At 34.9% G+C, this 22,144-nt stretch overlaps 1 protein-coding gene across 7 annotated transcripts in view; it reads right to left on the bottom strand.

Moving 5' to 3' along the window:
* The window catches only part of LOC120430783 (uncharacterized), a 185,463-nt gene that overhangs the window by 25,222 nt on the left and 138,097 nt on the right, over positions 1–22,144 (bottom strand). For all 7 annotated transcript variants that reach the window (XM_039595900.2, XM_039595908.2, XM_052706278.1 and 4 more), the window contains one exon: positions 476–847. In XM_039595900.2, coding sequence (XP_039451834.1) covers positions 476–847 — 372 coding nt within the window. The remainder of the gene's footprint in view (positions 1–475; positions 848–22,144) is intronic.

Genomic DNA, 22,144 nt, shown 5'->3' with positions numbered 1-22,144 from the left:
TAAGATTAAACGAACTTCGAATTTTACTGAAATTGATTTTAAAAAGAGTTCAATGCATTTTTGCGCTAGGAGTTGGTCCAATCCAGTAACCGCTGACCGGCAACGAAATTATGGAAAAGTATTATAATTAGCAATAATTCCAATACTTTTCCACCCTCTTCCCCAATCAATAAGAAACCGTCACCAATGGTCAAGTTCTCTCGATACGCAGAAGTCGTTTAGCACCTTCTTCCCCCAAAACCCCCCGTAACCCTCTTCAACACCCCCTCCCGGACATTGTGTTTATCTCTGTCCCGCCGACCAGAGCTCCGAGGCGGAAAGATATCGCAATCTTCACCGCGTTTCTCGCCTAGTTTTGTGTTGGTTTTCGTGGTCACCAACTTGTTGTAGGTGTAACATTTTTGAGCGCCCGCAAAACACGTGAATGACGTGCCGTCTTTTCAGGGTGGTATTCAGTACGATGGATGATACTCACAGCACTGGCCAGATGCTGGCTGCTCCGGCAGACCGTCCGCAGCGAGTCCATCCACAGCCGCATGTCATGCTGGGAGTCGGCCTGCAGCAGCAGTTCCCGCTCGTAGCCCCGGTACAGCCCACCGGAGGAGGAGGACGCCGCCACCGACGAGGTGCCGCCGCCCAGTCCGCCGGAAGACGACTGCGTGTGGTGGAGCGCCAAATGCTGGTGGGACTGGGCGCTGGTGGGCGGCTGGTGTTGGAGGGGGTACTGCTGGAAGTTCTGCTGCTGGTACGACACCGTGGTCAGCTTGAAGACGTTCTTCCGCTTGGTGTAGTTGCCCTCGGCCACGTGGAAGTTGGTGAGATCGATGATTCCGGACGGTTCTGGGCTCTGCAGGAGGGGTGAGAGAAGAAAAATAGGTCATTAGGTCATTCGGTTATGAAGAGGTCGAAGGGGAAGTATTGACCCATGATCCGGTGGAATTCCAGCGCCGAAGGCGAAACTTTTTGAACCCGTGGGACACTTTGACCCAGTTGAAGAGGCGGCCACTTTGGGCGTGCCGGACCGCCGCGTACTCCGGGTCATTGTAGTACGACAGCTTGCGCTCCAGACTTTGGTGGGCCATTTTTTTGGTTTCTTCTAAGATCACTGATTCTTCTTCCTACTGCGCTTATTTTTGGTAACTTGAGATTTTTATTTTTTTGGTTTCTGTTCACTTCAACGAGCGGTTCCCCGATTCGTCGAGGACATCCTGGCCAATATCACCACACTCATGCTGGATTCGCTGTTTCTAAAGTCATAAAAAGTTGAAGTTTGCACCGTCGCACATTTCGGAAGCTCTAGTCAAAGAGCTACCGCTTGCAGCATCCCATCAAGCCATTAACCCATCATCATCACCCCCCTCGACTGTTGGATGGAAGAAGAAGTTACGATTTTCACCCATTAACAATCAAACCGCTCAATTTAATAACAATAATTATCATCAGCCGCAGCAGCGAGTAGCAGCATCGTGGAGGCCAGAGATGCAGTCTTCATCACCGTCATCATCATCATCATCATTTTCAAGTATCAAACAATTTGTTTTGGCGAATATTTGGGTGATGAAAGGTGGAAAAAAGCATGGAAGATGTAGCAAAAGAGGAAAGGAAGCAGCAAGAAACAGATCATCGATCGTTTCGTCACGATGTTGGCGAAGGTTGGGGAAGGTAACTTTACGCACGCATCAAATAAATTTGCATGGTTTATGAAACCATTTTGGAGGAGGGAAGAACTATTTTGAGCTGCATCAAGTTATGCAAACTAGATTTAGCAACTTGCCAGAATATCTTACTGAAGTGGCCAGAATTATTCAAAAATGTTATATTTTTGATATTTGTAAATTACTTCACCATATTTTTTTTTAAATTTCTGTTCCGTATTTTTTTCATTTTTTTTATTTTAACATAAAATATGAGTTCTACGACCCCATTTTAGTTAAATTTGAGTTGTTGATTGCCTAATAAAAAATAAAATGCATTTTTTCAATACTGCATCACATTTTGGCTGCCATCTTGGATTTAAAAATTCTAAATCATTTTAACGTAGTTTAGGGGTCAAACCTAAGCTCGACAGTCAAAAATTAGATAACGAAAAACAATTTTTTTTCGTGATTCGATTATCCGAAGTTAAGTTTTTCCAAGGCCTTCGGATAATCTAAGCTTAAACAATTTCATTGAAACTGTCTAAAAAACAAGAAACGAAATCTGTGTTACGCTTCATACAGCATTTTTAAAAAAATGTATGGAAATTATGTTACAAAGGGGTTAAAATCCAATGTTTGCGTTACGTAATAAAAGAACGCTCCCTTACGCTCCTAAGCATTTTTTTTTTGCAATTTCAATGCAAATGTTATACCAAAAAAAATTAAAAGAAGGTCACAAATTGATAACGCTGAAAAAGTAAAACATTAAAATCTTTTGATTTTTTTGCTCATTTTCGAAGTACAGTACCGCAGAATTGTTTTTATTTTTCACATTAATTTCTGTTTTCGTCAAATCTTACATTTATTGAAAACTAATGATTGCAAAACAACTGAACCACTGTGAAATACATTTCAAACATTTTTTTAATTCAAATGTTGAGACCATGGCTTGTTTTTTTCCATTTTCATATTTTTTAAAGTCTTTTTCTGATCTGTGATCTCTAAATTATTATTTTTCAAAGCTTACCAGGGTTACTAGAACTTTGAATTATATTTTTTTTGAAAACTTTTCCATAGTAGTTTTTTTTAATATTAACCAAATCTGGAGGCTCTGAGTCGCGTGGTGTTCGTGGGGGAGATCGGTTGAAGAATCGACGCGCGAGAACCCGCGAGAAAGTGATAGAAGATTCTTGAATTTATTGATAGAAGGCTTCGCGTCGTCGTGTATATATTTTCTTTCTGTTGTTGAGCCGGTTGTTCGCGGTCCGGACTGGGTAAATTCGTGGGGAAGTTTGTTGCAAAGAAGTCATGCGCGAAGAATTTCATTAAATCGATTGAAACAGTTCGGTGTATCAGCACTATTTGAGGTTTACATGATAACGAATAATACGTTGCTAAAAAATTAATTTTGTTTTGAAAGCCCATCCCTTAGCATCGTGGCTCGGATGGCACGACGACGGATCTATTTTAAATTGTACGTTACCGAATAATGCGTTAATTCAAATTTCATTTCGTTTTGAAAGCCCATCCCAAAGCATCGTTGCTCGGATGGCACGCCGGCGGTAAGAAGTAAAAAAATACGCGAATGATAAGTCCTTCTCATAGCGTCGTAGCTCAGAAGACAACGATTATGGTTCACAGTTCACATTCTGGTCATATCATCTACCAAGATGAATCCTGACCTTCCCTTTCCTTCCCCTACTAACACAATTCCCCCACTTCCCGTGATGCTTGAAGGAGATGCTGTGGATTCAACGGTCTCATGCGGTGTCAACAGGTATAGAGCGAAAAACTCTGTGTCTGATGAGTCTGCAACTTCAACTATCGGACTAACATTCCTACCTTTGTTGAACTGCATCTCCTTGGGGGGGGGCGCCGGTATTGACTTAAAGCAGAGATCTTCAGGGGTTATACAGTGAGGATGATTAGCTCCCACTACTCATCTGTTGGTTCATTGTGTAACTTCAGCTGATCCGTCAATAACGGAGTAGCAGCTCATTGGCAGTCAACCATGCTCATGCTCATGCTCATGCTCATATTAACCAAATCTGGAGGCTCTTTTTTTGAAAAAAAAAATGTCCAATTAACGAAACTTAACTTGAAGTATTTTTGAATATTCTTACTTTGGTGGCTAAAAAAACGAAAATTTGTTTCATTGGACCTTTTCAACTAAAAAAAAGTTCAATAAACCTCTGTATATTGTGCTATTTCATTCGAAAAACCCAATTACTAAATAAGGAAAGCAGGCAATATTTCTTGAATATAGGAATTTTGTATTTTTATTTTTATTTTATTGCATCATTTTAAACATGAAAGCCAAGATAAATTTTATTAACGTTTTAATTACTAAATTGTATGTTTCGTTTAATCATGAAATTTAACGTTTAATAACCGATAAAAAAACGATTCTGATTTTTTTTAATCAAGGTGCACTACAATCGGTTAAATAAGGTTAAACAATAAGTGCCTATTGCCTTAAACAGGGCTGCCAGTTTTTCAATGTTTTATAGTCATATCATAAGCATTTATCTAGCTAACACAACAATGCCAAAAACGGTGGTTCTGGAAGTCCTTTTCATCAAAAATCAGCTTGGTAAATTACACTTAAGTACTCATAATTTTAGACAGTGTTGCCAGATTTCAAATATTGAACTAAATTTGAATATAATACAATATACAGATTTTCTCTGATTGCTTTCCTTTTATCTCAGCAACCGTCTTTTGTCCAAACTTTAATGGCTTCAATATGCATAAAAAATGATGGAAAACTTTCTGATCTTTCGGAAAAAAAAAAATATTTTCAGTTGCGATCAAGCTTGTTTATGACTTCCTCAGGCAAATTTGTCAGGTATTTAACAAAAAAAAAACTGTTTTTAGTGGCTACTACTTGAAAATGGAGCACAGAATCGATCTGTCTTGTTGTATGCACAGAAAAAAAAATATGGTAATATTCATCAGGAAATGGTGACAGATATTGTGTCAAAAAATGTGTAATATTACATCAGAAAATCATGAATTTTCATCAGTTTCTGGTGAAAATTCATCAGGTTCACATTTTAACACATTTTTTAAGGTAATATTACTCAAAAAAAAGGTAATGTTCAACCTACTAAATTTTCAACATTCCAAAATTCATTTTTTTTTTGCTGTGTGGGCAGCTGCCAAAATTGTACGGAGACTTGTATGGGACAAACTTATAATTCAAAATGTCTTCTTTGGCCCTAGAATAAATAAATAAAAAAAATACAAAATAAAACTTTCAATAAATTTGCACATTCTTGGGAGAATTGCTCATATAAATGTTCGAAAATCATTATCTTGAGAAGGGATTTTCAGATTATTTGCTATCTTCAGCAATGTTGTAGATTTTGATATTTCTGAAAAAAAATCCTCGATTTTGACAAACTTTGATATTTTTCATTAATTGATATTTTAAGGTGAACCAAAAGAAATAACTTAAGCTCTAGTACACGACGGACGTTTCTGTCGGCCTAGTTATGAATTAAAAAAAGCGATTTTTGAAAAGTATCGAAAAAACTTAATTGTTTTCCGAAAGTCAATTTTGCAAGTAAAATTGAATATGCCGTAAAACAATATTGATAAGAAATTCGATAAATTGGACAGTTTTTAAGTAACAACAATTTGTAGAAATTACTGAACATTTTCCTCTTACATATTTCAAAAAAGTGCTCATCTCTGAAAAAAAATTTCAATCAGCTGAAAAAAATCTCTACATTTTTGTAAACTTTAATTTTTCTTCTACTATTTTTTTGCGTTGGAATTTTATGAAAATTCAAAATAATTTTAAACCAGCCCAAACATGCTTAATATGATAATCAATGCAGAAAAATGAATTTCAAATTGTTGTCAGTTGATTAGACGTCTATTTTCATTGAAATTTGAAAAAAGAAAGTTTTGCCCTCTGATTTTCGGACCAATTTAACATAACCTTTGAAAAATATTTGCAACGACCTTAAAAAAATAAATAAAAAAAAACCTTACTCAATCGACTACTAATGCAGCACATTGTAAAAAGCTAAGCAAATTTCAATAAGCCATTCTCATCCGAACTATCAACTCCAAATCTGTTCAGAGGGCGATTCTACGCTAAAGCTACGCCGAGGAATGTGAATAAGCAAATTCCAATCGGTAAATATACGCACATTACCGTGTACCGATACACTGTTAAGGTAAACAAACCGATTCTTGAACCTCGCTCCATCATTGAGTGTCTTGCGAACCTTCGTGGCGAACGGACACTAGAGCTGCGGTATTTTTTACTACCTAAGCTCAGAGTTATTTCAAAAAAAAATTCACAGTCTTATTAAAGACTACCTGAGTTATTTTCCCAAATTCTAAACAGTCTTTTCAAGACTAACCCCACCTGAAATTTTGTTGTATTTTACAAACGAAGCCATCTTTTTAAGAGAACTTTGCTTGCAAAATGCGTCAAAACAAAGGTAAACGCAAATCTTCTGAAGATTTGATCGTTACGTCGGTGAAGCGTTTGAACGCTAAACCGGCTAACGGAAACAGAAAAAGAAAACAGCCTCATCCGAGGTCTGATTCTGATTCTGAAAGTGAGGTCAATCCTCCAATTCCATTGGCAAACGGTTTCGGTGTTTTATCCGAAACTGTTGACAAGGATCCTTCTCCTCGTACTGAGCCTTCTGCCGTCGAGAAACGAGTAAAGGCTCCGCCAATTGTAGTGACTTCCGTCTCCGATTTGGCCAGCTTTCGAACGCAACTGAAGAATTGCAAGGAAACTTGCAATTTGAAGGTTTCGTTCCAGCTTGGCCGAAGAGGAGAATGTCGCTTGTTGACGGAATCTTTACAAGATCACCAAACTTTTGTTGGTTATTTGAAAAACCACAAACACAATTTCTACACGTATGAGACCAAGAATGCTCGTCCATTCAAGGCGGTCCTAAAAGGTCTCTCCAACGACTTGTCGGTTGATGAGATCAAAAACGAACTTAAGGTGTTGCTTGGCTTTGCCCCATCCCAAGTAATACCAATGAAGAAAAAATCAAACGGGAATATTTCTCGCTTTGGTTTGACTTCACAATTTTATCTGATTCATTTCAACAGAAATGAAATCAACAATTTGAAACTTTTGGACAAAGTACAGTTTTTGTTCCATGTACGGGTAAAGTGGGAGCATTTTAAGAAACATGGCGGTAATGGCCAGAATCTGACCCAGTGCCGGCGTTGCCAGGCATTCGGTCACGGTACTGATCATTGCGCCATGGTTCCAAAATGCATGGTTTGCGGGGATTCTTCTCACGACAAGGACAATTGTCCCGTGAAAGAAGTCACCCAATTTAAATGTGCAAATTGTGGTGGAAATCACAAATCAAATTTCTGGGATTGCCCCATCAGAAAAAAGGTTTTGGATTCTCGTGCTAAGCATCAGCCGAAATCCAAACCGAAATTTTCTCAAAGTCAGGTTGTACCTGCATCTTTAAATCAAACGTTCGTGCTGTCTCACTCGAACAATACCCCTACCGTGGAAAAGTTAGGTAACAGCAATGGCATTTCTTATGCCAACGTCGTTTCGGGTTCGGGTTCATCCACGAATTTTAAATCCTCTACCAATATTCCTGAAATTGGGCAGGTACCTCAAATTTCATTTGAAAATTTTTCTGCTGGCAACGCTTTGGGATCTTCTGATCTCGGCGATGTTACGTTTGAAAAAATGACTTTTTTGCAAAACTCACTGTTTGGTTTGATTCAAACAATGAGTAATGCTACATCCATGATGGAAGCTATCCAGATTGGATTAAAATTTGCGAATGATGTTGTTCTTACCCTGAAGTTTAATCATGGATCTAAGTAATTCCATCAATATTATGAATTTTAATGCTCGCTCTTTAAAAGCGAAAGAAAATGAATTTTTCAACTTTTTACGAGTTCATAACGTGCATGTTGCTGTTATAACCGAAACATTTAAAAAAACTGGCACTTATTTGAAAAGTGATCCAGATTATAAAGTTATAACCAATAACAGAATGAATCGAAATGGCGGTGGAGTTGCAATAGTTATCCACCGTAGTATGACTTATAGCACGTTACGTGACTTTAAGTTAAAAGTTATTGAAAGTTTGGGCATTGAACTTGAAACTTCTTTTGGGAAAATTATGATTGCAGCTGCATATTTGCCTTTCCAATGCACTGGGGAAAATAAAAATTATTTCAAAGGGGATTTGAATAAACTTACTCGGCATAGATCTCGATTTTTGATCATCGGTGATTTTAATGCCAAACACCAATCTTGGAATAATTCAAAAGTAAATTCCAATGGTAAAATTCTATTCAGAGATTGCACTTCTGGTCTTTATTCGGTTTTATATCCGAATGGGCCAACTTGCTTTTCTTCTGTTAGAAATCCATCAATAATTGATTTGGTTTTGACAAATCAAAGTCAGTATTGTGGTCCTTTAGTGACTCATGCTGATTTTGATTCTGATCATCTTCCAGTAACTTTTTCACTTTCTCATGAAGCAGTTACCAGACCCAATAGTTCTGTGTTTAATTACCACAAAGCTAATTGGGACAGGTATCAGCATCATATTGAGAACAATTTAAATCATGATTTTGTTTTAGAAACCAAAGCTGATATTGATTCAGCCTTGGAATCTTTAACTAATGCAATTTTGGATGCTAGGAATATTGCTATTCCTAAAGTCCAAGTCAAATTTGATTCTCCCATTATTGATGACGATCTTCAGCTTCTGATTCGTCTGAAAAATGTTCGCCGAAGACAGTATCAACGTTCTCGTGATCCTGCACTGAAGCGAATTCAAAAAGATTTGCAAAAGGTTATTGACCACAGATTCACTCTCCTGCGAAATGAAAAGTTCGCAAGAGATGTCGAACAAATTAAACCTTATTCCAAACCTTTTTGGAAACTTTCAAAGGTTCTTAAGAAACCTCAAAAACCAATCCTTTCTTTAAAAGATGGTGATAATATTTTATTAACTAATGGGGAGAAAGCTCAAAAACTTGCTCAGCAGTTTGAGAGTGCTCATAATTTCAACTTAAATGTTCTGAGTCCTATTGAAAATCAAATTTCAATAGAATTTCAGAATATTGTTGAACAACAGTTTTCATCAGATGATGTTTTTAATACGGATCTGAATGAAATAAAATCTATTATCAAAAAGTTTAAAAATATGAAAGCCCCTGGTGAGGATGGCATTTTTTACATTTTAATTAAAAAATTACCTGAAGCAACTTTAAGTAGCTTGGTCAAAATTTGCAACAAATGTTTTGATTTGGCATATTTTCCCAGTAGTTGGAAAAATGCCAAAGTAGTTCCGATTTTGAAACCGGATAAAAATCCTGCTGAAGCCTCAAGCTATCGGCCCATTAGTTTGCTTTCATCTATTAGTAAATTATTCGAAAGAATAATTCTTAATAGAATGATGACGCACATTAATGATAATTCAATTTTCGCTGATGAGCAGTTTGGATTTCGCCTTGGGCATTCAACTACTCATCAGTTGTTGAGAGTTTCAAATTTGATTCGAAGCAACAAATCTGAGGGCTATTCGACTGGCGCTGCTCTTCTAGACATAGAAAAAGCATTTGACAGTGTTTGGCATAAAGGTTTGATTGCGAAATTAAAAAGGTTTAATTTTCCGATTTATATCGTGAAAATTATTCAAAATTATTTGACGGATCGTACTCTGCAGGTATGTTATCAGAACAGCAAATCTGATCAACTACCTGTACGTGCCGGCGTCCCTCAAGGAAGCATTTTGGGTCCAATTTTATACAATATTTTTACTTCTGACTTGCCTGATTTGCCCCCAGGATGTCAGAAATCACTTTTTGCTGATGATACAAGCATCTCCGCCAAAGGTAGAAGCCTTCGTGTCATCACAAGAAGATTACAAAAAAGCTTGGATATTTTCAATTCTTATTTGAAAGAATGGAAAATTACTCCAAATGCTGCAAAAACTCAACTTATTATTTTCCCTCACAAACCAAGGGCTGATTTTCTTAAACCAAAAAGTCATCACATTATAAAGATGAATGAGGTAAATTTAAAGTGGGAGGATAAAGTGAAATATCTTGGACTTGCTTTTGACAAAAACCTTACTTACAAGGATCACATTGAAAGTATCCAGGTTAAATGTAACAAATATATTAAATGTTTGTATCCACTTATAAACAGGAATTCTAGACTTTGTCTCAAGAATAAACTGTTAATTTATAAACAAATTTTCAGACCTGCCATGCTTTATGCTGTGCCGATCTGGACAAGCTGTTGCTTAACCAGGAAGAAAAAACTTCAGAGGATTCAGAACAAAATTCTGAAAATGATTCTGAAACTTCCTCCCTGGTTCAGCACCAGTGAACTTCATCAATTAGCCGAAGTTGACACTTTGGATGTTATGTCCAATAAGATAATTGATGCATTTCGACAAAAATCATTGCAGTCTTCAGCTGCATTGATCCGCTCTTTATATAGTTTATAAGTTAGTTTTAAGGTATCCCTTTTCCCTTTTGTACATGTAGGACCTCCTACATTTGAAATCACTGAATAGCGAAAGCTACAATATTTCATGAATAAATGAAAGTTGCTAGTATTTAAAATTGAGGTGAAAAGTCATCGATTGTGATTGGACACTCAATAATATTTTAACTGAATGAATGTACATGGAAGAGAAAATCAAAATAAATATAAATTAAAAAAAAAAAAAAAACCTCGCTCCATCTCTTTCACATCTGTGACACTTGCCTTTGCTGGTGTGATTTGATTAATCAGCAAGAATGTGACTACAATCTGTTTTTGTTTAGCGATATTTTAAAAACAATTCACCAAAGTCATTTAAATTTTTAAACCTCGTGGAATACTAATTACCCTCTCAGTTCAGTTGCGCCTAATTAAATCCCCCTCGGTTTTTATTGAATTAAATTTAGCTCGAGGTGTTACGATATGGATCGCGCAAACGTGTGCAATTGGCACTTTTTAGTGATTGATGATTGACACCAACCAACCAGCCAACTTTGACAGCTTCCTCATTACCCATCGAAAAAACGGCGTTGGCAAGAATTGAAAGTTTCCACCCAAGAGAGGGTGGCTTTTTAAAGTGAAAGTAGTTCTCAACCATACTAATTAGATTGGTTGGCCCAATGGCACAGTTACAGAAGTCATTTCTGAGGCTTTGAAATTGGAATTTTGGTTCGTCCAAGTAAGCTCATAAAAATCTTCGACATTCGCGCTGAAGAGTTATGACAGTGCTCTCACATGGGGACGGCCTACTGCGTTCGAAGTACGCCCTCGCGCAGTAAATTTATTTTTTTGTTGGTCAAAACTTAATTTATTATCAGGTGGTTATGGTCCCCACAGAAGGCTCGTCCATCCGACGTGGTTTGGGTGGCGTAATGTTTTTTTTTTTTTCTGCTCTATCTCCTCTCGTACAAAACTACATCGCGTACGGCTGTTATCTAAGGAAAGGATTCATGTAAGAGTCTGGGTTGTTGGGGCAAAAAGCGTTATGAGTGTTGAAATATTTCGTTTGTGGTTATTTTGGAGGTTTTTCAACTGAAACCATTTTTGGCAAATAACTATAAATCAAAATTGTAATGAGTGGTTCTAAGATTTAATTCAAACGACCAGGAAATTACAAGTTAACCGAACCATAACAAGCTCATAATGATCAAGATTAGCGCTTGATAGTTGTAGGTTTTACATCCAAAATCAACGCACATTGGTGTCGATTTTACTGCAGCTTTGCGTGCATAATTAATGATCTCGAGAATTTACGACCTATGAATTTAAATCAAATCAGTCTTTAAAATCACCAAAACACACTAAGTTTTGTATTCATCAAGTTTTAGCGACTAGCTATTCTCAATTCAGAGCACACAGAACAACCCGCAAAAATGTAGAACTTTTGCGAGCAAACAAATAAAAGTGAAAAAAAAGCCAGAGCAAAAGTGAAACCATTGTTTGGTGGTTTCTTCTGAGTTTCGAGTCTTCCGATTCGATTGACGTTGACTGTGGGGTAAGTACACACACAAACACCCTCCAAAGTCGTTGGTTAAACCTACTAACAAGCAGTTTAGTGGGAAGCAACCGCAAATCACAAATAACTTACTGGTAAACGATTGCTGTTCGGTCGCCCTGTGTTGCGATAAGTAATTGGTTTTACAGGGTAGTGCAAAAATAAACTAGAAATGTAACTAATATTTATTCGAAAAAAGTGCTTAGCCACGTTTAGCTTTGGTTTTGTTAAAAAAAAAAACAAAACAAATTGAAAACAAACAAGAAATAGTTAAAAATATGAAAAAGGTAAATTTTAAGAACACGTCTTCTGTATCAAAATTAGTAAATTTCAGGCGAATAAATTCAAGGCAAAGCGAAAAAGATGACAAACCATATATAACAATATCATCCATTGCAATTTTAAATGTTTATCCCTTTGAACCACCCTAATATGTTCAGAAATATTTTTTAACAGTTTTGGCAAAAAATAACCATAATTTGAATTTTCAACGTATTTTTTTTACGTGTTGCTCCAGATTTATCAATTAATCAGTTTTTTTGGAATGTTAGCATGTCTTTCTGATTCAATTCAATACATTTTATTAGGAGATCATCCATAAACTACGTAGACACTTTTCTTCTTATCTCAGCTCCCCCCCCCCCTTCCCTCTTCTGGGACAATTTTCATACAAAGCAAATCTTTTTTGTATCGTGAACAATCGCCCCCCCCCCTCCACGTGGTTTATGAATGTTCCCTAGTGTAAAGTTATAATAAATTCTCAATTTTATATTTTATTTATAACCTAATAGAGTTTTGGAGTTATTTTCAATAATAATTTATACAATAGATCATTTTGATGTTATTGCATATATTCTAACAATAGATTTGACAAGAAAAGGAAACAATATTTTCAATTAAAAAAAACCATAGAAAACACTCAATAATTTTAATGAAAAAAAATGTCAATTTTATTTTGGCCAAAATTTTTTGCCTGTTTTTTTGTATTAAGGATGGAAAATATGCTGAGGATTTTGAAAGGAGTTTAAAATTTCATCTAAAATATTTTTCTTGTAGCATCAATCAAAATAGAAATATAAATATTTAAATAAAATATTTTTTTTAAGTGACTGATTATTTTTTTGTCATTTTAATTTTTATTATTAAAAAAATAAACGTAAACATGCTAACATTCAGAAAATATAAATAAAACAGCTGGATTGATCAATCTGTAAAAACAAGAAAAAACGTACAACATATACAGTTAAAAAATGTGGAAATATGGAAGATTTTAAATTTCAATGCGTATTATTACCTCTTTTATGATGTAATATTACATGAATTTAGATTGAAAAGCGGCAAAACCGGCAAAACACTCGTATATGAATTTACAAATTTTTAGAGGTAAAATTAAAAAAAAAATTCTGACATAAAAGATTTACATAATCCGTGATGTAATTTTACATACTTTTTACAGAAACCTTTTTATCGGGGGTAACTTTGACATTTTTTGAGTTTTGCTATAAAAATGAGTTTTTATTAAAAAAAATATCAAAATGATTTTTTTTGGACAGATGGGATCTCCAATACTATTTTTGTATTGCTTAGATAGCCTTTACGTAAGCTATTTCCTAAGGATATTCGAATAACTCCTGTAAAATGTGCAGTCATTTTGTTCAGTTTATTTTTGCCTATTTTACAAACATTTATAATGTATATAATAATGTGTGGTCCTATCCAAATCTGGCCGGCAGCAAAATTATGAAAAACTTCATAGCATAGCATAGCATAGCATAAAGACAGCAAAATTATGAGAAACTTCATACTGAATTTTTAAAACATTTGAGTCGTTATCAGTGTTTTGAACGTTATTTTAAAATTTGGTTATAAATAAATCATAAGCTTTTTGAGTTGCATATTGTGTTAAAATATGTATTAGACAGAACAAAAAAAAATACAATATCTAGAGTTTTTTTTTTGAATAAGTCCTATAAACATATGAAAGACAATAGCTTATAGGACCTCTTCAAAAAAAAAAAAACTCTAGATATTTTAACACAATATGCATTTAAAGACAAAAAAAGTGTTAAAATTTTGTTAAATTTTATGGTTGAAGCATGGCTAAAAGCAAAATATTTAAATAGTAAAAAAATAAATTACCATTTTCAAATTCTTAACTCTCAAAAAAAGCTTAAAATATGAATGTTTTGATTATGTTATGTGACTTAGCCAATTTTCTTTAAAAAATCAGGGATTAACTTTGGCAGCATTTTTTATGCCCTTTATTTTTTTTACAATTTAAATGATAGTGATATCATTTTACAGTAAAAAATGTGAAAAAAGAGGAAAAAAATGAAGGTAATTGACTGTAAAAAAATTAAAAACTTAAAAGGTAAAAGAAAATAAAAGGAGGTGCTACAATGAGCCAAATACTACCAGAAAAAACATAAACTATACAAGATAAATGCAAATTAAAATATTGAAAATGAAACAAGACAATAATAAATAAAAGAAGCACAGTTTTTTGTAAAATAAAACTTGCACAAAATGACCTCGTTATAATGGGAAAAATATTTTTTGAGGCAAATTTGAGCAAGAGATTCAGTGACATTTGAAAAAGAGTCATATCAGAGTTGAAAAAAAAATCAATTCAGGTACACGGATAGAAATCCTGTACGCTAATCCGGTAACTCTATGTTGTCAAATTTGTAATCATCGAAATGTTACCAATATTGTAAAAAAAATCCGATTTTAAAAAACAATGTTGTCGAATTTGAAAACATTTGCAGCGAAATCGTTTTATTTTCACGATTTTGGAAACAATGCGATGTTTACAAATTCGACAACATAGAGTTACCGGATTAGAGTACAGAATTTCTACTCATGTAGCAACTCAAATTGACTTCCCAAATTAGTTTTTTGCAATTCTGTCGTGAAACTACTTACTTTTCCTGTCATTCTTGAACGACGAAATAGCCTACTTTTCTGTACCAAAAATAACAGAATTGAATAGCAACACTTTTCAAAATAAATGCTGAAAAGTTCTACTTTTCAGCACTGAAATGGGTGCTGAAAAGTTGAACTTGACTGAACAGCACTTGTTTCGAAAAATAACACTTTTCAACATTGTTTTGATTTAAACGATTTATTGACAAATACATGAAAATTTGATTTAAAATTTCACTCAATGGGTGTTTTTCGGAATTGCAAAAAATGTTGTATGGAACTCGTTGCAAAACTTGATTTTTTCAGCACTCGTCGTATTTATCCAACTCGGTGAACCTCGTTGGATAAATGTACGACTCGTGCTGAAAAAATCCTCTTTTTGCAACTTGTTGCATAAACTTCTATTAAAATTTCCGCATCATTTTTGAAATTTCAGAACAAAACTCAAGGTAGTTTAATTTTTTATTTTTTTATGCTTAAGGTATTTTAATATATACCAATACTCAGAATATATGCTAAAAATGATTGTCAACGCAGAAAAATGTATTTTATTTGTGTACAGTTGATAGTGCTTCTAATTTGGTGGAGATATTTTCTTGATCAAAATATTGTGGCTAAAAATAATAGCAAGTGTTTCCTGAAAGATTTTAGATAAAGGATGGCGGGTTTTATTTATATTAAATCAAACGATGAATTTCTAAATTATGTCACTGTGATCTAAAAAAAAAAATAACGTATTTTTTAATTTCTCCAAATATTTTTAAAAATCTCCGAAAATGATCAATTTCTGATGTGTGTTGAATTTTGTAATATGATTTTGCAAGCATTCTAAATGGAAACACTATCTTAGTTTTGTTTTAAATTAGTGAAATTTAAACACATCGCAGCCAAACAACTGGTCATATTCTATTGAATCCTGATTTCTATTCTCGACGTTTCGGCTTCCGTATTTTTTCAGCAGAATTTCCACTCAACAAATTTATGTTTTTTTTTCCTTTTTCGTCACCCAGTGTATCACTAATATTTATTTATTTTTTCCTTCCACGCATCACGTACGCCCTCCACGTGCCAATATGAACCTTCTGTTGCTTCTTCTTCTTACAACCCCTCCTCTGCTTATTCTTCTTCTTCTTCCACCTTAAGGTAACAACTGCTTGCGCGGATCGACCTCGCCGTCACCGCCGCCACAGTGTGGCCACCCGCAACCAAACGGAACCACCCCAACCGACCCAACTCCGTTCACTTGGCCACCGCCGTTTGATTTTTTTTCCTTCAAGGTTTTTCTTCTAGCCGCCGCCAAAGCCACTATTAGCCGCCGCCAGAGCGCTTTTCACTTTCGAAACCATCAACCACCGATTTGTGGTTTTTGCTGTTGTTTTTTTTTCGAAATCGATCCCCAAAGAAAAACATACAAACACACAGACACACACGTCAAACTACTAATTGCGCACGCACACACACATGATCGCGATTTGCAACAGCAATTTTTCAATCATCGGCTAGCCTTTAAACTTTGGGGTTAAACCTTCACATTGATGAACCGCTCCCCCTCCCCTCACTCGACTTCCATTTGGTTGCGGTACCATTTTTCGGTGCAGGGTCGCCACCCTGCAATTTGGCAACACTGACGATGAGCTGTCAAATTTGTTTTCAAAATTTGTTCACATTTTGAATTTTTCTATTTTACTTTAAACAATTTTCCGTTACGTCATTTCTCGCCACTCCTTTCGCCAAGGACCCTTTTTTGACAGGTCCTACATGTGTCACCCACAACGAAAAAAAAATCACAAATTTTTATCAACGACCCGACGCCGATAAGTGACCACCTTTACGTGGAGAGCCACCTCTTGCCGCGCGAAACTACGATCCGCTACTAGGTTTGGTGGCCACGCGTGCCACCGCCGGAGACCCCCACACGGAGAGGAAGAGAGCGAAGGTGATCCAATAGTTCACCACCCAGCGAAACCTCAACCACAACAACAACAACGACAGCGCGCGAGCGAGAGTCAGCCGACCAAAACATTGAAAAATCAAAAAAAATAAAATCGGCTGAGCAAATCGACGAAGATTCTCTCGTGGGTTGGAAAATTTCTAAGGGAGAGTGGTCGAAATTTAGTAAACACTTATTTTCTTTTAAAAAAAACTTAGATTGAAAAATCCGACAAAAAAAAAGTTTGAAAAATAGACCAACTTTCCCTATTTTGCAAAGTTTACTCAAATAGTACTTGCTTGAAGTTGAGAGCACTAAGTCACCCCCTTTGGCTTGGAGAGGAGACTCTTCACCACAACCACCCTAGAGGAAGGATGTCTACTAGTGGGTTTAGGGTGTGGACGAGCTGTCGAGAGCTGTCTGTTTGTGTTGAATTGTTGAACATGTGTAGTTGTTGATGTAGGTATTTGTGTTTGAGTGCATTTCCGGTAGCATTTCGCACAGTTTCTTTGCTTTTTTCGAAATTGATGTTCTATATAGAAATTTTTGTTTAAAAGCCATTTAGTTTTTCCGACAAAAATTTATGCGAAATTGCATTTGAAAGTATGTTATATTACATTATCATAATTTACACCTACAAAATTTACATGTATTACTGTAAATTGCAACGATGTATAATAAAATTAATCAAAAATTTCCAATTGTCTTACTCAGCAGGTTATAACGGTGACTTTTAAAGTGCGCAAAATTTTGAGCTCGAAGTACACAGAAAAAGAAATGTTAACTGCATGTAAACTTCAGTTTCAATTTTATCGTCTATCACATGTAAAATTATGTTTTTACGTATGATTTGTTGCAAATTTACATCAAATTGTGTTTTAATTTAATTTTATTGAAGTGCAGAAGTTTAACACTATTCATGAGCAATATTCCGATTTTTTTGTGTAAAGACAGAGAATGAGGAAAGCATGGAACATTTAAAACTTTATGGTTTAAATTATTTATGTTTACCTAACAGAACCAAACCTCGCATTTAAACAGGGTAGGAGTCTTGAAAATCTATCAAAAATCGATTTTTAAATTGAAATTTTAATATTTAGTAGCCAATCAAATAAAAAACTATTCAATTTTCAGACAATTTCTGTTTGACTTTGCCAATATTTTTACAACTGTCATCTTTTGGTTACAATCCCCTATATTTGGAAAAAATAATATTATTTGTTTTGGTCCAGACAATGCATAAATGCATTTGATTGCGTTAGTAATAATCCTAATACTATCAGAAGAAAAGCTAACAAGATAAATCATTTAAAATGCAAACTTTAAACACTAAAAATTAAAGAAGAATATAAATAAAGTACAATATGAAATCCACTACCAACATAAAAAAATGGTGACAATGTTGGTAATGTCAAACACAAATTTTCTGAGAATCTAATAGTTATTCATTTCAATGTTTTTGAAGATCAAAATTTAAATTTTAAAATCGATTTTAAGTATTTTTTAAACACTAAGTCCCGTTTATATACAAGGTTTAATTCTGTTGGGAAAATAATTTAAAGCTTAAAATTTTGAACGTTCCATATTTTCCTATTCACCCTTGCTTTAAAAATCTAGACAAAAAATCTGCTTTCCATGCAACAGAAAAAAAAGGTTGAAAACGAGATGGTTTGATATTACCGTTATTTTATGTAATTTCACCATAATTAATTTGTAAATAGCTAAATACGGAAATTTTACCATGTAATTTAATGCAAAATTACACATTTTTGACACAAAATCTTTTTTGAAGGATGTAGTTGAACTGGTGAAGTATTCATCTTTTCTGAGTAATTAAACTAGTTCACAAATTAATTTATGTAAAATTACATAAAAAGAGGTACTATTTAACCACACAGCAAATAAAGTAGTAATCCAGCTGCGTGTAAAAGGCGTGGGTGTAAAATAAATTTTGCATTATTTTATGAAATTCTATGTAATATTACACCCTGAAATATGTAGCTCATCAGTATGGGAAACCTACTTGACCGAAATGTCAAGTTCATATATGCGTTTATCCTATCCATTCTTCATCGGTCTGATGGCCGAGCGGGCTAAGGCGCCAGTCCTGTTGCTGGTGCTGGGTTTGAATCCCGTCTGTTTCAACTTTTTTATGTGTTAACAAAAATTGTATATGCAGTGTGTAATATTAAGTGTCTTTTTTAACGAAGATGATGTGCAATGCTTTTGCATGCGATTTTACCATTGGATTTTTTACTGTGTATCAACCATTTAACCAATTTTCAATCCAAAATTAACATTTTTAATGTGTGTTGAGCATTCTCAGTAATCAAATCTGCGAAGGAAAAAATGTGTGATATTGCTTGGGCAAATGTAAAAATGCACCTTATCCATGATTACACAAAAAAAATAATGGTATAATATTCATCAGGGAATGGTAATTTGTTTCAGTTTCTGGTGAATTTTTATCAGTGAATTTTCACATGTTTTAGGTCGAATTACTCAAAAAACCAACCAAATTTTCAATACTCAAAAATTCACCTTTTTTTGCTGTGTAGTGTAAAATTGTATCGAAAAAAAAATATAATATTCTCTCAATTTTGATATTTTTTAATTGACTTTCTCTGTTTTACACATTAATTTATGTATAACTACATGAATAAGGGGAAACCTTCGAAAATTCTTCTTTTTTAAAACTGTGAATGAGTTTTAGGTTTTTATATTTAAAAAATGATTTAAAATAAGGAATGTTTTTGAAACTCAAGCTGAAAAATATGGTAAATACCAATAATTGAATTAAATAATAAGAAATTTTGGAAACATATTCATATTTAAACGTGCAACATCATTAAACAAATTTGAAAGAAAAGAAAATAATTTTAACCAAAAATGACAAAACTATAAAAAAATTTATAAAAAAAAATCATTTACTAAGTAAGCATTTTAAAATGATTTTCGGAAATAAAGTTTATTTTTTATACTATTCAAAAATATTTTTTCAATTTAAAAAAAATATGATTGAAAAAACTGGTGAGCACACTTAAAAATAAAAAAAATCGAATAAGATAAAGTTTGTTATCATTCACTTTTAATTTTGATGAAAAGTCAATAAGAAAATTGTGTTTTCTAAAAGCCTTGACCAAAACCTACAACTTTTTATTTTTTTATTTTTTTTGAAAGCTACATATTTTTTTGTAGAAATAAACATCCCAAATTTTGCGTAACGTAATAAGAGAACACCTTCCTTGTATGTGCTAGCTGAATTTTCAATATTTTTGACCTAGATGACATTCAATTCTACTTATCTCATATAAGTGCCAATATCATTTGACAGGGTTGCCAGATCTTAAGAATTATGGGGAAAATTGTAATATTCTTCCAGCATTGTAATGATCTTGGCAGTAATTTTTACATAAATTCACAAAATTCGGATTAGCAATTTTTTCAAAGTTCACGTAACGATATCGCAAAACAGGGTTGCCGTCTTTTTAATTCTTTGTAAGTAAAATGAGAAAAATATATTTTTGTCAGTTCAGGAAGAAACAAAGAAAAATAATTTATAATGAATTGTAGTAGTTTCGACTACTGTATAATTACTGACAAATCGAACCACCATCTTGGAGAAGTGTGGCCAGAGCGAAAGAGAGGAAATTCGTGAGATCACGAACTGCGATGGATCGTCTTGGAGAGGAAACCGATCGAACGACTTTTTATTTGAAAATTTGAAAGGTAAAAAATACAATTTTCAAATTTTGATAAAAATAGTTAAAAAAATTTCTAAAAAATCTGACTTTATTTCAGTAAAAACTTTGCCTTCAAATATTTGCTTCAAATATCGAATATCAAATAAATCGAAGTAGGTTTTACAGATCAATTTACGGTGGACCGTACGAACCCCCTTCAAGGGGTCATATTTTGTGAGTCCGGCACCATCATAACAGGCTTTGGCGCGCGCACGATCCCTTCTGTGACATCATAACGAGAAAAATACCGGGTATTAACACTAAATCATAGCAATCACTGCTGCTCAGAGTGCGCGCGCGGTGGTTGATTTTCATGTCTTCTTTACAGGGACGGCTACGGTTTAAGGGCTTACTTTGGTCTGCGCGGTTGCGCAGAGGGCCGGTCATAAACGACGTGATTTATGGGTTGAAACGGTGCACAGCCCAAACAATCGGATATTGGTTATTATTTGTCAATAAATTGCCGCTCACTCTGCGTAATCGGTGAGCTTTTCCCCAAAACGGGGTTGTGAAACAAAAGAAGACTTTTTTCTAGAGGGATTTAAAAGTCCATAAAGAATCATGATTGATTTCCGCGACCTTCGAACGCACATTTGAATGGTTCAAACCTGGTAAAAAAACGCTGTAAGGTGTGGCTTCTCGAGACTAAATCGTACAGAGGAAACGACTCTAACGAGAGTGTTTGTCTTGATTTAATGCGATGAAGTTGTCGTCGTCGTCAAAGTCAGTGTCGTCGCCGTTGTCTGTGAGTGTTAATTGAGCAATTTTTCATGACAAAAATCAGTCGAAATGGTGTAGGGTCATCAATTTTTGATTTTTTTTATGTTTTAGAGCAATTCTTGCCATTTTTGCTGGAAGATAATTAAAAGGAAATAAAACTCATTTTGAGCAAGTCATGTTCAAAGATCCATCATCGGGACACGTACCTTAAACGCGACACAAAATAACCGATTTGGGCACATATGGGTGGTTAGATTCTAAGGCTTTAAAGACCTTGGCTGAACAGGTAAGAAATAACATATTCAAGGTCGAATTTGTTGAAAAAAAAATCCTGATTAAAAATTCGTCTTACAACTAGGAAGTCCCAGCACACAATTACTCCCAACACTAGTTTTACCCACTAACACAGTTTTTAATTTCTGCACGACGACGTGTCAGTAGCCAATTGCCAATAAAACGGCCTCCATTAGCTAATGCACCCCCAACGCTTCTCCCGGGCCGTCAAATTAACCAACGTTAGTTTTTTTTTACTCTTTAGTTTTAGCTGCTACTTGTTCGTACATCGTCCATTCAGTTGCTAATCCAAGTACCTGGTATAGTACAAGTACCAAGGTGAAGCAACTAAGCCAAAACTGCTCTGCTCATCGCTGGCGCGCACTTAAAATAGACTTAACTACAACAACAACAAACGAACTAACCAACCTGTGTCTATGTGTGTATTTCGTTGATCGATTGCCATTCAACCATTTGTTTTACTTCTTTTTACAACATAAGAGTTGAAGCTTTTTTTTGTTCAACTCCCTTCAGCTTAACCTCAAATCGCGCGCGCGCGCCACATTGGCTGAAGGGTTCGTCGCCGTGGTGCGTTCAAGTCACCCGTGCGCAGCACTACTGTTTTCAAGCCAAACTGTCGTCGACGGCCACAATTGGACGGCCAAGTTCAAATTTGGGCGGCCTCAAACCTTAATCGCGATTGTCGTCGACTCAGGGTTCCGATGACGGTGGCAAGTAAAAATGTCGCATCTTTCTTTTTGCCAGAGTCGTCAAGCGCGATTTGGCAAACATTTGCATATCGATTTGAGCGTGAACGATTATGGGGTTGGGTTCCTTTTATGTCAAACGAGCTTTTTATTATGTACGAGAGTTTAAAGCAACGATTTAATTAGACGA

The sequence above is a fragment of the Culex pipiens genome, chromosome 1 (assembly GCF_016801865.2).
Source record: "Culex pipiens pallens isolate TS chromosome 1, TS_CPP_V2, whole genome shotgun sequence".
Taxonomy (NCBI): domain Eukaryota; kingdom Metazoa; phylum Arthropoda; class Insecta; order Diptera; family Culicidae; genus Culex; species Culex pipiens.
The sequence above is the reverse complement of the archived record's forward strand: the minus strand, read 5'-3'. Positions and strand labels throughout refer to the sequence as shown.